General features: G+C 44.1%; 1 protein-coding gene across 3 annotated transcripts in view; it reads right to left on the minus strand.

Annotated features, from left to right (window-relative positions):
- LOC105728572 (E3 ubiquitin-protein ligase RNFT2) overlaps positions 1-17313 on the minus strand; it is a 292363-nt gene that overhangs the window by 16960 nt on the left and 258090 nt on the right. For all 3 annotated transcript variants that reach the window (XM_012468997.2, XM_012468996.2, XM_012468998.2), the window contains one exon: positions 3588-3715. In XM_012468997.2, coding sequence (XP_012324420.2) covers positions 3588-3715 — 128 coding nt within the window. The remainder of the gene's footprint in view (positions 1-3587; positions 3716-17313) is intronic.

Below are 17313 nucleotides of genomic sequence, written 5' to 3' on the forward strand. Positions count from 1 at the left end.
GTGCTGCCATTTTATGATGCAATTATAAAAGTACATTTTGATTTCATAGATGTGAAATTTTTTTTAATGTACATCTTAAAATGAATAGAAAATATACTGTGCTAGACACCCACTGAGTACCAGACAGAGTGTGGTAAGTGGAATGAACAGGAGCAGCCAGTCCTAATCCAACATGCATCACTCCCCACTACCATTACTCATTGCTCTTTCTTCTTAGTCTTAGCAAGAAAAGACAAAATATGCATTCAGAAAAACTCATTATCTATACTGATAAAACTCTTATGCAAAATCCCACTTTTCTCTCCACCTCCATGTTTACAATCCTTCCCTCCCAGCGAGGGAAAAGCATACTCTAACAGTAACTCAGTTTCCACCCCAATCTTTCTCTTGCTCTTCATCAGACTCTGTTTATTCTCTAGTTTTTCTTTATTTTTTGAGATGGAGTCTCACTCTGTCACCCAGGTTGGAGTGCAGTGGTGTGATCTCGGCTACTGCAACCTCTCTCTGCCTCCTGGGTTCAAGCGATTCTCCTGCCACAGCCTCCCAAGTAGCTGGGGTTACAAGCATGTGCCACCACACCTGGCTAATTTTTGTATTTTAGTAGACATGGGGTTTCACCATCTGGCCAGGCTGACCTTGAACTCCTGACCTCAAGTGTCTGGTTCTTCTTGAGAGAGTGATAGGCTAGATATTTTTTCATTTTTAATTGAAGCCCATTGTCCCCCCACACCCCCAAAATAAAACTCTGCAAAATTCCACCCACGTCTGCAAACTACTTAAAACTGATTCCTTACTTTAATGGAAACATATTTTTGTCTTAATCTGGGGCAGTTTTATGAACCTTTAGAGTCCATCTCATTCCCAAGTTATTTATAAAGTACTAAGAAAATGCAGTAGAAATTAAGTTTTAAAAATAAAACAGGCAGGTTCTAGGGTTTGTAAAAAATTGCATCAGTCAGTAAGTGACAGCCAAGGACATAGTTCTCTTCATAGTATTTGACCTCTTACTCCCACTTTTGACATAAAACATAAGCTATGCAAGCCTGGGCCAGCATCTCTAAAGAGATCTTACTCATAGCTATTAAGCCTCTGGGGGAAAAATGTAAGGCTTCTCTCCACACTTAGTCCAGCTTCCTCATTCCTTTTTTCTAGATGTGCAATTTTATTAAAACAACAAAAACAGATTTTACCCTGTATTCTAAGCTGCTGACCCAGCAACCCTGACTCAGGGAGTATTCTTACACATGATGGCTGGACCCTAATGTACCAGCAGTGGGCACACAGCTGGCACTGCTCTAGGACTCACACTGGTGAAATGCCAATTTGTATGCCCCACCTCCAACTCGAAGTCATTAGTTTGTTCTTTTCATCCACAGAGATAGAGCATTTTTTTAAAAAATGTAACATTGGCTTACTAATAAAATGGACTTAACATGATCAAATTTGGACTGCAAACTGACCAGAGAACACTGTGACACCAGGCATGGAACCCCTCTCTGGCAGCCCATACATAATGAGGCAGCCTGCTCCAGAGGAAAAGTCAGCTTTACTGAGTGTATACAGTCATCCCTCAGTATCCACGGGGGGCTGGTTCCAAGACCCCCTGTGGATTCCAAAATCCACAGATGCTCAGGTCCCACTTCACACAGAAAATGGTGTGGTATTTGCATATAACCTACACATAGCCTCCCCTAGAAACCATCTCTAGATTACTTATAATACCTAATACAATGCCTACACATTATTTCATTATGGATTCAATATAGCACCTGGCTTGCTGCAAATTCAAGTGTTGCTTTTTGGAACTTTGTAGAATTTTTTTCTTAATATTTTTGTAATTATGCAGAAAGCAGAGGTTTCCTCTCTGCAGCACCCTTCTGGTTTCTGGCGAGCCTAGCTGCGGCTGAAGCTCTAAATGCGCACACTGCAAGGAAACTCTGAGCATCACCCACATCCCCAAAAGCCTCTACGTCGCCTCGCCTGGAAAACAAGCAGCTGCCAGGTCAGTGGATGGAGATGCTAGGAGAGGAGCTTGGAGCCTCTGTATAGCTCAGCCTGAAGACTAAAATGCGGGCTTAAAACTACAAACTAGGCCGGGCGCGGTGGCTCAAGCCTGTAATCCCAGCACTTTGGGAGGCCGAGGCGGGTGGATCACGAGGTCGAGAGATCGAGACCATCCTGGTCAACATTGTGAAACCCCGTCTCTATTAATACAAAAAAATTAGCTGGGCACGGTGGCGCGTGCCTGTAATCCCAGCTACTCAGGAGGCTGAGGCAGGAGAATTGCCTGAACCCAGGAGGTGGAGGTTGCGGTGAGCCGAGATCGCGCCATTGCACTCCAGCCTGGGTAACAAGAGCGAGACTCCGTCTCAAAAAAAAAACAAAACAAAAAAAAAACTACAAACTGACTTGATTCTTTTGCTGTACCACATGTGGGCCACTTACCAAGCCTGATTTCTAAGGAGAACTAGCCTGGCACGTGCCCAGACGCACACTGAGGAGTTCAGCCCTCAAGCACTGCAGTATCAGCCATTTTAGGAGGCCATGAGGAAAAATGATTATTTTTCTTCCTGATAAAGCATAGTCACATCATCTTCTTGCTCTAAGTTGGGGGTGGGTAGCTAGGGGTGACGGTCAGGAGTTGGAAATATTATTGGACGAAGTAATTATTTTTGCAAGCTGCTGCAGTGGCAGGACAGAGATCTGGGCTCTGGCACAGAGGGGCGCCCGCCTCACGATCTGACACCCGCCTCTGAGCAGCCCGCCACCTGCAGCCCGGGGCCGGGCCCAGGGGAGGGGGTACCAGCAGCCCCTGGCCCTCAGCCATGCTACCTCTCTTCAGGGCACTGGATCAGACACAGCAGATAACTGGCCAAAAAAAAAAAAGTTGGGGGAAAGAAAGAAAAGGAAAAGAAAAAAACAAGGAGAGAGGAGGCGAGGAGCGGAGAAGAAACCTAAAATTTGGACTCAGAGGGTCTTTTCGAACACTTTAATCCTTTCATGCTGATGGTTCCTGGGGCGCCAGGGGCTGGCACGGGCCCCTGTACCGGGAAAATCCGACTCCCTAAGCCAATGTGTTAAAGAGAAGGCTGCTAATCAGCTAAATAGAAACTGGAATCTGTTCACATGAAGTCTCTTTTTCCCTCCATCACCAGAGGGACACCACAGTGTTCTGAAATACACTCTTGACATCATTTGGCAGGCAACCCTATTTTGTTGAACATGATTCATCCCTTAGGTTATTGTTTTTAATATGAGAAAGTGAGCTTTTAAGTGCCAAACAAATTTTGCAGCAGGGGGACAAAAGATATTCCAAGTGGTCTCCCTGGACCTCCTACCAACTGCGTCCACCAAATGGCTTAAAAGAAAACCTTCCCGTGGTGCTTCAGAAATGAAGCAGAGACATAGCTACATCCAACTATTACCTAATACAGGACTTTGTTCTCCGAATCTAGAGTGTTTACGGGATCGGGGCTGAACTCAGGTGGGCAGCGCTGTTGAGTGAGAACCAGGCAGTGTGAGCAGTGCAGTGGGGGCCTTAGCAGAAGCTGCGGGGCTGCAAGGCAATGCCCTTTCAACTCACGTACCTCCCATCCCTGTTGCCACTGACCATGAGGTTGGGAGGACTGTCGTTGAGGTTGACACACGTGAAGTCACGGAGAACGTTACCCAGCTTCAAGAGGCGGCGTCCTGCTTCCAGGCTATACACCAGAATCTGAGAGAGGAAGAGAAATGTGTGGGCCCACAATTCTGTACACCCAGCGGACATCAAATACTTTCATTTCACTGACGGGGAGGGCATGATCCTTACCACTCAGCTCCCGGGAGGATGTTCTGCCACTTACTTTCCTGATCTTTTTCAGGTTACTGATAGTATAGGGACATGGCTATTAGCGTGCTAGAAAGAAATGCAAAGGAAGATAGAAGGAAATCCCACGAATTCCTCAGACCAAGGTGCTAACTCACAGCCACAAGGAAAATGCCAAGTGGGGAAGTCAGGTATTCTAATTTCTTAATAAAGAGAAAGACATCCGGAAACTAAGGGCCACTGACTGCTTCTGATTTGGAATGAATGGGAAAGCTTGCAAGGCATCAGGAAACTTGCAGATGAACCAGCATGAGTTCTCATCTGAATTTATACCACAGGAGGGAAAAGAAAGAATAGTGCAAAGACCAGGAAGATGAAGTTTGCATAGTTAGCCACTGGATGCTTCCTACAGACTGAACTACAAACTGAAACACAAACTCTTACTCCCAAACACTTTTCTGTTCACTCTCTGCTTGCTAATTTTAGGATACTTTGTTCCATAGGGTTTGGAAGTAAGAAGAGGTACCCCTGATTTCCAGACGATGCATTGTTATATTAGAATACCTCTGTGCCTTCTCTCCAGTGGAAAAAATAATTATGTTTTTTTACTAAAAAAGTATTAATTCAATTCAACTTAATTCAAAGACCACTAAATGCTTGCTATGGGTCAGTCACTGTTGCAGGTGCTGAGGACACAGTCTTTGCCCCAAATTCACATTCAGAAGTATCCTCCTCATTAACACAAACACACACCAAGTTCTGAGCACTTTCAATCCTGCTGATTATGGGGTTGATATTTTTAAATTAACGATCTCAAAATTTTTTGAGGGATTTTTTAGGGGGTGGGGGGACAGGGTCTCACTCTGTTATCCAGGCTGGAGTGCAGTGGCACCATCAGAGCTCACTGTAGCCTCAAATTCCTAAGCTCAGGTGATTCTCCCACCTCAGCCCCCCGAGTAGCTGGGACTACAGGTATGTGCCACCATGGCCCGCTGATTTTTTTTCTTTTTTTTTTTTTAATTAGAGAAGGGGGTCTTACTATGTTGCTGGTCTCAAACTTTTGAGCTCAAGTAATCCTCCTACCTTGGCCTCCCAAAGTGCTGGGATTACAGGTGTGAGCCACTGCACCCAGCCAAAGGTTTTAATAGTAATATTTTGTAGAAAGATCCCTTAGTGCATACATGGAAATGATATGTGTTTCTTCTTGTCAACCTATACATTTATCACTTGTCAGTATACAGATTTTTACTTTAGTATTGAGAAGTTAGTAATAAATATTCTCTACCTTGAAAATCATCAATCTTGTCAACACACATTTCTAACAAGTGAATATTTGGAAATTTCTAATGGTCAAAGCAGCACTATAATATTAATTATTGCTAACAGTGTCTGGAAGGTAAAAGGACATTTTCCAAATTTAAAATGCCCTCTTAATCCATCAAGCCTCCAGAGAACAATTGCAGTTGAAAAGAAAAATTTCTGACTCAGAAAATTTCAACAATTCAAAAATATAGAAAGTAAAATTATTATTCCAAGTAAATATATAGAAATCACCAAATCTCCTATCCTCAGTGAATAACCTAAAAATTATATAAAATCAGCACCTGGAGGGAGAAAATAAACAGAGCAACCCCACAGTCTATTACAGAAGCAGTATTCTGCACCTACTTATCATTATAGAGTGTTCAAAAATTTGGACTCAATAGTCTCTTGTTTTTAAAATACTTCAACTTCTGCAGCAGGAAGGTAAGACCTTTAAATCAGTGAAATGCTGATGGTAAATCTAAGAACTGAAATCTGATACTGAGGAGGTTCATGTGTCTTTATGTCTTCCAGTTGTTCTTTTTTGACAAGTGGATACATTATTTGAGTGTTACAGTGAGATGTAATCCCTTTCCAAAAAGACTCTCTGCAAATTCATCATAAAGACATCTAAGTTAGTAGTCCAGAGTCAAGTATTTTCTAAAATGTTTAATAATTCAACGAATCAGAACTATTTGAAGAGTACCTTTACCATGACGTTTAGTTAAAGACCACAGAGATTAGAAAACACATTACCCATCTCAAAGGCAGTTCTTTCTATGTTACAAGTCCCTTAACGACCTTTACCATTTCTCCGCTCCCTCCCATGCTCTCTCTCTTTTAATAAGGTTGAGCAAATGGGACTTCATTTTATCTGATTGCCATAGACTAGTGAGATTAATTATTCATGCTCACACTCTCCCTCTTGTTAAGACCATGCATTAGACTAATTTTTCTCTTTATTGCCCTAGTTGGGTGAGTCTCAACCCGTGACCACTTGACTCATTCTCAGAGGTGTACAGATATGCTGGAAAACCTACCACTAACTCCAGTCCTGGAGAAAATACTCTGCACTAATGCGGCTGCCAGGTGGAAAGATGATGTTGAGGATGTGTCCTTTTAAGAACTGGGTATAGATTACAGAAGAACTTGAACAGTGATTACACAGCAACTTTCTACAGGGATTAGATGTATCCGTAAGAATTAGCTAAAACAGCTAAACCATGTAGAGACTGGTTGTGTGTTTCACAAAGGTAACTATAGGAAATTCATGACACAGGGAAGAAGTTTTTCTTCTCTTTGGTTTCCAGGTAGACCTAGAAGGGAATGGGGGGAAAGCAAGCACTATCTTTAAAAAAATTTAGCAGAAAGTTCTCTATTCATCTATTTTTTTTTTCTTAGAGATCTTAAAGTATTTCCATAAATCCCAGTCTTAGAATCTTTACTTGCGATTTTGTCAATGATTCTGATTTATTTGAAATCTATTTCTACAAATCTTTTTCTGATTTCAAGTATAATACATCTTACAACAAATTCTAACATGATAGACTTATATAAAGAAAGCGGTAGGCCTCTGTATATTCATCTCTCAGAAATCACCACTTTTAACAGTGTGATGTATACACTTCTAGACTTCTCTTCTGCACATTTGTGTGTGTATACATTTTTTTCCTAAATGGGATTATTTTACACCTCTTTTTCCCTAAATGTCAGTTTCTATAGATAGATCTTGTTGTTTTTAATGGTTGTATAGAATTTCTCTGTGGATACACAATTCCATATGGGTGGATAGCTGGATTGTTTCTAATTTTTAGATTAAATAATGCTGTGATTCATTTACGAGCCAGTCAACAGATATTTATCAATCATCTTCTAGGCACTAGGCACTGGAACGAACGTGCAGGGACACTGGGTGATGTGCGGAAGTCCCAGCCTGCTGCCAGCTGATAGAGCCCACCTCTTCCCCAGCTGGGGCCTGACCGCCAGCTGTCCTGCTCCTCCATAGATGGGGCCTGCTCTCTAAGGAGACCCACCGACCATCTTCTGGCCTTGTACCTGGCAGCTGGTGTCTTAAGCAGCAGGGGCAGCAGTCTAGAGTCAGGAGGGAGACAGCAGCCACAGGCCCAACAACTGGGAGGCACCAGCCACTGCCGTGGGCAGGTGGACCCCGCAGTGTCCAGGTGTGGCCTAGACTGGCTTTCTAGCCAAACTATGAAGGAAAGAGCAGAAAGATGGCTCTTGTCTTGTCTCTGTTGTAGGGGGGTGGGGGAAGGTGCGGGGGGAAGCAGGGTGAGCTCAAGGCAGACCAACTTCCTCCTTCACTCAGTAAGAAACAGATTTATTAACACTGCAAGCTTTTCCTAAATCAGGGGCTACCACCCTCATAATTAATCATGAACCACTTGGAGACTGAAATCACTGTTAAGAGCTTATAGAGCCTTGCCTTCCCAGAATTTTGGTCCTATACTGATGTCTGTGTTTTCTTTAATTTTACTGAAATACTGAGTCTTCATACTCAAATATCTGCTATAGGCATTAAACCGACAACAACCACCCCAGACGCCCAGCAGCTCAGGAGGTGTCGGAAGGCTTCCTTACAAGACAATAGCATTTTAAACGCTTTTTCAATTAAAGAGGATTTGTTGGCCGCCATTTAAAAAGGGGAAGTGGCAAAGAGCCAAAGGTTAGGAGGTGCTGTGCTGGACTGAGCGGAGTCTAAGAGAAGAGGCATGAAAGGAAGATGTGACCACACTTCCTGGAGATGACACAATCTACCCACTTTCTCTTCTGATCCCTAGGAACCTATCACCATCACTGCCTCACACATGTGGCTCTTCTGAGCGAGAAGTCGTGATCAGAACCCAGACGCTGGATGGTGAGGCAGTTAAACCTGCTGCTCTCTCCTTCTCCGTCCACTCCAGCGGCCTTTGTGCTCTCTTCTCCGTGACATCCTCGGCACGCAGTGCCCATTCCCCTGGGGCGCTGAGAGTCCTCGCTGTCTACGCATGTCACGTACTGTTTTGACAGGGCCATCCTGATCTGTGTCCTATCTTCTTCCGGCTTTTCCCCAGATCTGTGGTTCTCAGATACTGGAGGGGAGGAGGCCGTGACTCTAGCAGGTCAGGGGAGGCTCTGCAGCACTGTCACCAAGCACCGCACCACACCACATGCTGTACCAGTCTCCTAGGCTTCAACTCTAAGGTTTCTGGGTCAGAGATCCTATCATTCATTCATTCATGTAGCAGTTATTAAAGGCCAGCACGTGCCAGGTACAGTGACAGTTACGCATTGCCGCATCTCACTAAGTGCTTGCATTTGTGTTTGGAGGCTCATGATTGGTACACAATGCCAGGCAAATGCAGAGTTTCCCATAGTCTCAGACCCCACAGATATTCAGATGTTGCTTTTAGTGCTTAACACCTTCCTCCACTCCTGGATCTTGCTGCTGGTGTGTACAAAGGAACTGCTCTATCCTACCCAAAACAGAAAATGGTTCCACAGAGATCTCTTCATACCATCCAGATGCCAGAATGCCCCAACTGCATCCAGTCCGACACTCTCACTTCTGACAACATGAACGACAAGAATGTCTGGAAAAGCCTGCCATTTACAAACAGTGACCATGCTGGATAAGACTCAGCCTATCATCAAACAATCCTTTAGACATTCTGTGTAATAAGCAATCAGAGAAATTCACAGGAGCCCAAAATGAAGAGAGCATAAAACCCAGGAAGGTAAGTGAGCATTCAAGCAAGGAGCTAGTGTGGGGTCTTCCTCCAGTATCAGGATGGAGTGCTGGGGAAACAGAAGACCAAGTGTCTGCCCAGCATGAAGTAGAACATACAGTCGGGCCCCTGCAGGGCTGCATACACTCAGTAAAAGCAAGCAAGAGGGGGAAGATTTCTATTGGTGCAGAGAGCTTACCCACAAACCTGCCTGCCTCAGCTTCCGTTCAGGGTGGAACACAGTCTGCAGTCACAGGTCTGCCCCACACAAGTTCTGTGTTCGAGTTTACACCACCTGCAAGGCTAGAAGAACCCAAACTTCATATGGTAACATACCTCCTGGTACCTCGGCGAATCTTCTCAGGAGGCAATCTCAACTCAGACCCCTTTAAGAAACCTACAAATCAAGATCAGCTGAGTATTAGCTCACAATAATAAAAAAAAATCCAAATACAGCAAGAAATAACTTATCATATGTAAGAGACAGAAAAATAAGAAGAATTAGACTTCCAGGCATGTTCAGATAAATAATACAAAATAGGCATGCTGAAAATGTTTACAGATAAGGAGAGGATAAAAAGCAGGAAATCGGATTAAGCAGATTTAAAAAACAAAACTTAGAATTTCTAGAGATTAAAAAGTCAGTGGATGAGATAAGTAAGAAATAACAAGTCCAAGAGAGAAACTGTGGACTGGAAGATGGAGTCGAGGAATTACGTGAAATGCAACGTGGAGAGGGACAGGAAATCTGAATGGGCAGTGAGCATCGCGGAGGAGGGGAGAAGCTGCCTTCACACACACCTCACCTGAGCTCCACACAGGCTGCACTGCAAGAAATTTCCAACAAGATAAGGGCCAAGAATTCTCTACTACTGAAAGGAAGGATGCACAAGAAATCCCAGACAGGACAAAAGTCAGTAAGTCCACACGTAGAGACACCGGCATGAAACCACAGAAAATTAAAGACAAGAAGATCTTAAAAGCAGCCAAAAGGAGAGAAAGTCCTAAAAGAGAATGACAGTGAGACTGACAGCTAACTCATCAGCAGTGTCAGCGGAAGACAAAACCAGTCATCTCCTCAGAGGCTGAGTGAAAATAACTGTCAAGCTAGAACTGTAAAAGACTAGCAAAACTCTCTTTCAAGGATAAGGATGAAGTGAAGGTGCTGTAAGAAAGAAACACAGAGAACACTTCAGTGACCAACAAGTCTTCACTGAAGAAACTTCTAAAGAATGCACTTTTGGAAGACAGAAAATCATTTCAGAAAAAAGGTCTGAGATGCTGGAAGAAACAGTCAACAAAGATTCAAGTACCGGGCATAAAAGAATGCAGATGCTAATCTGCAAAACAACAGTGCTGATTTGGGGGTTAAATACATAGAACAATCTGTACCTAGTCTTTATTCCAACGAGTCAAATGCCATGAATCAGGAAAGCGTACCGTAACCATGAAGATGCCAGAGGCGCAGGGTGCACCCCCTGCCCCCTGCACTATTGTCTGGAAAGAACAGAAGCTCCTCTGGATACCTGTGCCGTGTTTGGCACGTAGGAGAGGCTCAGCACCACATTCAATGAAAGAATGAACAGATGAATACACACTGCACATGTCTGCGTGTCTCTATCCCTTACAGGCGACTGCTATGCTGGTCTTACAGTAAAGACAGGCTTCACACATACAAATGAAGGCACAAAGTCAATTTGCTGTCCACCAACTGCAATGTATACAGCTGTTTGCTAAGTGCCAGGTACACTTTTATTCAGTGCAGATCTTCAGGTACAAGACTCATAATGCTCCTTTTTAAAAAACAAAAGATACAAAAGAAAAAGTCCTATACATCTTCATGGTAGAATTCACTCATGTAAATGACCCACGTTGCTATTCTGACCCAACATAAATATAATCCACAGAAATGTGGAATATAACTACAAAAATGCAAGGTCTGCATATCAATGTTCATGCACAAGCTAAGTGAACAGTCTCTATAAATTCACAGATGAGATAAGACTTTTTAAAAAAAAGGGATGAGAAAGACAATTGGGGAGAGGGGGAGCTAGTGAGAAAAGAGTAAATCATACACAAAACAGCCAATAAAAAATAAAAAAGCAGTTAATATACATGAATAATGGATGTCTGATTTAAAAGCAGTTTACTCCGATATGATGTAATTTTTGACAATCAGCCAGAGAGACTATTTTGTAAGTCCTTGCCAGAGATAAGTCATAGCGTGAGGCTTGGTAACACGGCCGTATCTGTGAACATGTGGAAAATGACTTTCACCACCATCCCAAAGGTGACTGTCTGTTGGCAAACAGAACCTTGCCTTTTGGTGCACTTTGCAGCAGCAACCAGCAAGATGCAAATCTTGAAGAAATGGATCCCTGACACCCTTGACGTTCCCTGCAACATGGCACCCCTTAACAGTCTCCATGACATGCTTCTGGCACCGTCCACGCTCAAATTCAGCACAAAGGGAGAAGCAGCCTGAGCTGCTTTCATGTTTAAGTTTTAATTGGAGTGACAAGCCCACGAGGCCAAGATATTTCAGGGATGGGACAGTGTTGCTGAGCGTCGCCAGGCGCTGGGTAGGCAAGGCCTGTGTGCGCTCCCCACCACCACGTGCCAGTGCACCTGCAACCCCCGCTGTTCCAGGACTGGACTCTTCCCGGGGAGGCAGTGCCAACTGCCGCAGGCTGTGCCAAACTGGGGGCTTTGTGATGTGGGCAGATGTCTACAAAGGACCAGAGCGGGGCCAAACCAACACCTATTGTGACCTAAGCCTGAAAGGAACCCAGAGAGCAAGAAGTATACTTGGGTAAAAATCCAGGCAAAAATCATCCAAACCGGCCAGTCTCTCTCTCAGCATGTCCAGGGGTGCTGGGAATAATAAAAGAAGGCCGGGTCTACTTTGTGGAGTGAGCAGAATATGGCTCTCTCTTTGCTTTGGGATCCCTTTAGTTCATCTTTGTCTCAGTGCTGGTGTAAGGATAAGAAATGTGATCATGAAGAACTGGTTAACGCTCACATAAAACAAACAGGGAATATTCATGTCGGAGCAGTGAGTCCAGGGAAGAGATGACAATCATCATGCAAACGTATGACTGGGAGCTGAAAACCCTCACCCCCTCCTTCATGCTCCCAACAGGTCTCATTCCCACAGAGAGCATGGGCAGTGTCAAAATGCCATGAATGCTGACCACACAGAAAGAATCCCCAAGAGAAGGTCATTAAATCTATCTTACGGGGTAAAAACTGAGGCTGCAAACTATGAAATGAACTCTTTAAAATTAAAGGCAATTTGCATATTATTTTGAAAATGAAAAGGTTACCATGAGATGCTCATGATGGACAAGTATCTGTATGCCGACAGGGCTTAATGAACATCGTACATGAAATTCAGTATATTACACTAGCTTGGTTATCAATGTTCTTTTGACTAGCCTGGCAACTTCTAGTTTGGCCCCAAGTTAGACTGGACAAAGGCTTAGAAGAGGGCAGGCAGGCAGCTAAAATCAGATCACTGAAGCAAACAGCCACAGGGAGAGCCTGGGAAGCCGCTGTGAATAATCAGGGCCTTTGGTGGAGGGCAGCAGGTCACCCCAGGGCTCCCCCAGCCCCCTAGGGCATAACCGCCTCTACTCACTCTACATGGTTGGCAGAGACATGCGCTCAGCAGCATTCTGCACATAAATGAACACTACACATGTGAGTGCTTCAGAATACCCAGGGTATGCCTTTCACACAAATCCCTTCGGAATAGCCTTCCATTTGAATCTCACAACCACCAAGAGGGAGAGAAGACAAATACTACTGCCTACAAATTGTGCATCAAGAAACTGAGGCTTAAATACTTTTAAAAAGCTTGCCCCAAAATTACATGGGTAACAAAAGGTGCTGAGGGAGCACTAGGTGGAGCCCAGCTCGTGTCATTCCTACGTCACTTTGCTACCACATCACAGTGTCCTTCCTGTCCTGCCAAAATACTTATTAATAACAGCTAATATTTATAATACTCTCTTACGTGCAAAACACTGCTATGATGCGTTATCTTACCCGACCCCCACAATCCTGTAACGTAGAAACTATGATTTTACTCCCTTTACACAGGAGAATATGGAGCCCTACAGAGCTCAAACCTCTTGCCCAGTTAGGAAGTTCTGGCACCAGGATTCAAACCTGGGTGGGTGGGCTGGCTCATGCTCTTTAAACCTCTACCCCAGGGTGCTCAAAGTGTGGATTAGCAGCCTCAGCTGCACTGGGCATTTGTTAGACATGTAAATTCTCAGGCCCCACCCTATGCTGAGTCAGAAGCTCTGGGGCTGGGGCCAGTGATCAGTGTTTTAATCATGTCTCCTGCAAATTCTGATGCCCGCTGGCATGTGAGAACCCCTGCGCTATACCTATATTGCCTTTCACGCTAACGAAGAACTTCAGCCATTAAAGTGGCAAGTGTTACTCAGCTATCAATGTTCACTTCCTGCTTCCCAGTTGCTGTCAATCTGGTGAAGCAGTAGTGCTGGGCAGTGATGATATGAAAACGTGAGATGCAGACCCCGTGTTCTATACGAGCTCAGAGCCAGAGCTCTGATGCTCAATGAGAGGCAGACAGTTGGTAAGGCTGCTTCTGGTAAGTAGGACTCTTTTTCCAAAAGGACATGGCAAGACAGGAGAGGAAGAGGAGATGCTGGTGCCAGTCCCCAGTCAGGAATGAATGTGGCACATTCAGGATGGCACTAGCCTGGCTGGGGGCTTGACTGGAGCAAGGGGTTCATTCTGGAAGCACAGGACTAGAGAGCTAGGAGTTAATATGGAGCCCGACTCCCCACAGTCTAGAAGGCCAGGCTGAAGGCAGGCACCAGGGCCTTGCCCATGCTCCTAGCCATGCAGCCAGTGCTCTGATAAAACCCGATGTGGACTGTGAGGAGGGGCACTGACAAGTGGGCAGGTGCCACAAGGGTATAAAGGTGAGGAAAGGGCAGGGGCAAGCCAGGGAGGGGATATTCGCTCAGGGAGTCATTTTCATGTCATTTTCAACATACCTTTAAAACTTACTGTGATCATGAGATCACAGTGCAAGTTCACAACCCAAGGAAACAGCACAGTGCAAAGAAACTACCTGCGCCAGATGGCCTCACCTGCAAAGAAATCTGTATGAGCAATTCAGTTTGGGGCCTGTCGGTCATCCCATGTCCCGGGCACAAGTCTCCTGCAGCAGACGCAAGCTGAGGCTGGAAGCCAGGTCCAGTAGAGCGGCTCCCTGGACACACCCACTTCCTCATGTTAATACACCATCAACCCCATGGCTCCTCCCAAGTCCCTTAGTTTGGAATGCAACCGCTCAGATGTGGGCTGAGCAGGAGTTTTCCTTTGCCTCTCTACAAAGGGGATTTACCCAGTAAATAAATAACACACTGAGGGAATGCTTTAAAGAGTAACTTTGTGTCCATTAGAAGGATTCATCTGCAACTCAATAATTGATAAGTTAATTATAAACCCACTCTCTAACCCAGTGCCTTATAGAAGACTGAAGTGCAGAGGAAATTAATAAATCATAGTCATCTATGTGCTGAATAAAAACAGAAAGTTCTCTACTTGGTAATATTTTGAGTGTCTAAACTGCGATGTGTATTTTGAAACAGTAAAATGTTTTAAGTATTCAGAAATTCAACTCACATAGGCCATTTGCTGAGTGCCCTTTTGCTCCTACTCTGCCCCAAACCAACATCAGTCTCAACTGTCTGGACACGAAGGGAAAGCACACAACCTCTTCTGCAGCACTGGTGTTTGCACCTCTGGAACAAAGGCAAACATTTCCAACAGGGCTCCCTTAGCTCACCATGAACTGCACAGCGAGCTGATTTTTAACCCTAACAATGCCCAGGCAGTGTTCATGCTGAGGCTCATCTGGCACAAACAAACCAAAGCCCTACCCATCTGTGAAGGTGAAATAAACAGAGTTAGCTCTAAGTTCATGCTCTTCAATGGGTGTGGGATGTTAAACCAGGAAGGAAATTCCACATAAATCATCAGGAAGAAAAATCAGGCTCTAAGTAACATTCTAAGCTTAATTTGAAAGCCAAAAGAGAAGAAGGGCAATGAACATCATATTCTTCAATGTAAATGGTTCTGTAAACTTGCTCAGAGCCTCAAGAAGACTAATTCCTTTAAAAATCAGAAAATGGTACAAATGTTAGTGGCATACAGGAACTAGGCAAGTGTGAATAAGACAAAAGACACGGAAGACTTGGCGCCAGCCCTCTCCAATAAGCTGCACATCCTGAAGGCGCTCACATGAAGTGACAGCATTCACATTAGCTTATTGCATTAGTTCTGCCTGGAAGCTAAACTGACCTGTCCCATTCTACTACAAATGCATTCTTTCAAAACAATTCTTGGGAAAGTGGATCCTGTGAAGAAGCATGGGCCACTATCCCTACAGGCATAGCTTCAGCAGGGCTCCCGCAGGAGCCCAGGGCTGCTGGTGCTACTGCAGGCCTGAATATACCTGGCGCTGCTTCCAGCCAGTGGAACCCCCCTTCTGCAGGCCCTGCTGCCTCTGCTTAGACTGCTCTCTCCCAGGCTTTGCCTGATGAACTCCAACCTGACCCTAAAGCTGCTGGGGATGGGGGTGAAGGAGGAACCTAACAAGTGCTGAGCACCAGCCACATACTAAGCATATTACCTCTTTCTAGTATTAGCTCTAGTATCCATATGGGGAAGCCAAGGCAAGTAACCTGCCTAAGGTTTACCTGACTCCAGAACCCTTGCTCAGTCTCCAGTGGTGATGCAGCTACTTTTCCCTATATCTACATTCTATAACTTTATCACTCACTTCCAGGATCCCTAGAGATCCTAAAGATGATGGCTTCTGTAATAAGAAGCAACATTCCAACAGACACTCTTCACAGAATAACCCACTCAGTTGTACAGAGTATCAGAGATGGTCCAGTCCTCAAAGGTCTCTAAGCCAGAGGTTTCTCGCTCTTGTCTTGAGAAACTCTAGGGCTCTGTGGAGGTGCTTCAAGGTCTTCACAACAAGTGAGAAGAATTTCATTTGTTATTTATTATTAACCATATACTAACAATTATATCAACTATGGATACCATTTTAATATTAAACATGTACAAAATGCCTTTGAATGTTCATTCCTCATTTATTTATCTATATGATTTTCCATCACTCTGGAATTCACCGAGTTCATCGTGAAGGTCTTCCTATGACGGCGTGTCCATCTCAACACGCCTCCTTTACATCTCCAAGTCACTGTGAAGGACCACAAGGCTGTAATCCCTGAGGCAGATGTGATATGTGACTCACCTCTACATTTCCAGTGCCAATCAGATATCACATAGCATGTGTTCAGTAAGCATTCATTAACAATGACAGCAACCTTCACGACAACAATGGACCCTTTGGGAGTCAGCCCCACTCAACAGCCCAGAAAACTGATCTTCACGAGTTATCTGTCTACACTTCTCCATGAGGCAAATAAGTATTAAAAATGTTAAAGGTTTAAGGTAAAAATGAAAATGAAGTTAGACATTTACTTTGTGAACTTTCAATTTTTTTAATTTAAAATTCTAATTTCATTTTCATCCTGCTTGTAAAATACCAAGTTTTTTTTTTTCTTCTCTGGACTAGAATCTTGAACAAAAGGAAAGATGGATTTCCTATTCGGGTGGAGGTATGGGAGAATGTGGCCACAATCTATGTGCACTGCATTTCTGATTCCAAAGGCTCTCCCAGACAGATATTTCAACTTATGATGAGTGTGAGCAACCAATCCAGAGTCTCTTCACGTCCCTGTATGGGGAATAATTATCATAAGAGACGTTAGCGATGATTTTCCAGCGTGATGTAAGCTGAGGCAGCAGCGCCAAGCAAGCGTCCTTGTCACGCGCATTCCAGCCTCCTGGATTACTTCACTCACAGCTCTCTGATTAGGATGCATGCCGTGTGCTGCTTAATACAATCTGCCATCAAATGCCAAGTACTTCAGACCTAAATTAGGAAATATGTCCAAATGCATAGAATGATGCTAAGAGCCCTAAGTGGATCTCTCTCTTCCTTTATGAGGCCTGATTCGTCATCAACCTCATGCTCTTAAACAAGGCAATTCACTCTTATAACCCTCCACCTCTGAGAGCAGAATTTAATTCAGGCAGCAAAAGAATTAATAAAGATTATAAGGTCTCATAAATATGTGTTCACAGATGAAAGTATTTTTGATAGATTCAGGAACTATAAGACATAAAAACAAATTTCAAAGGGCCACTTGGGCATGAAGCCTACATTAACAGCTCACGCTGATTTTTGCACCACAGCACCATCAAGAGATGATGCCAGAGTAATTACTTTTACATTTGTTTTCTTTCACAATCATATGCCACTTAGTAGTGACTATCTGTGATGTCCTGTATGCCACTGAAGTCTGAGAACCCAAGAATGCAACATCAGAACTTAAGAATCCATTTTTGTCT

The sequence above is a fragment of the Aotus nancymaae genome, unplaced genomic scaffold, assembly GCF_030222135.1.
Source record: "Aotus nancymaae isolate 86718 unplaced genomic scaffold, 86718_ANA_hifiasm-v0.15.2.pri h1tg000021l, whole genome shotgun sequence".
Lineage (NCBI taxonomy): Eukaryota > Metazoa > Chordata > Mammalia > Primates > Aotidae > Aotus > Aotus nancymaae.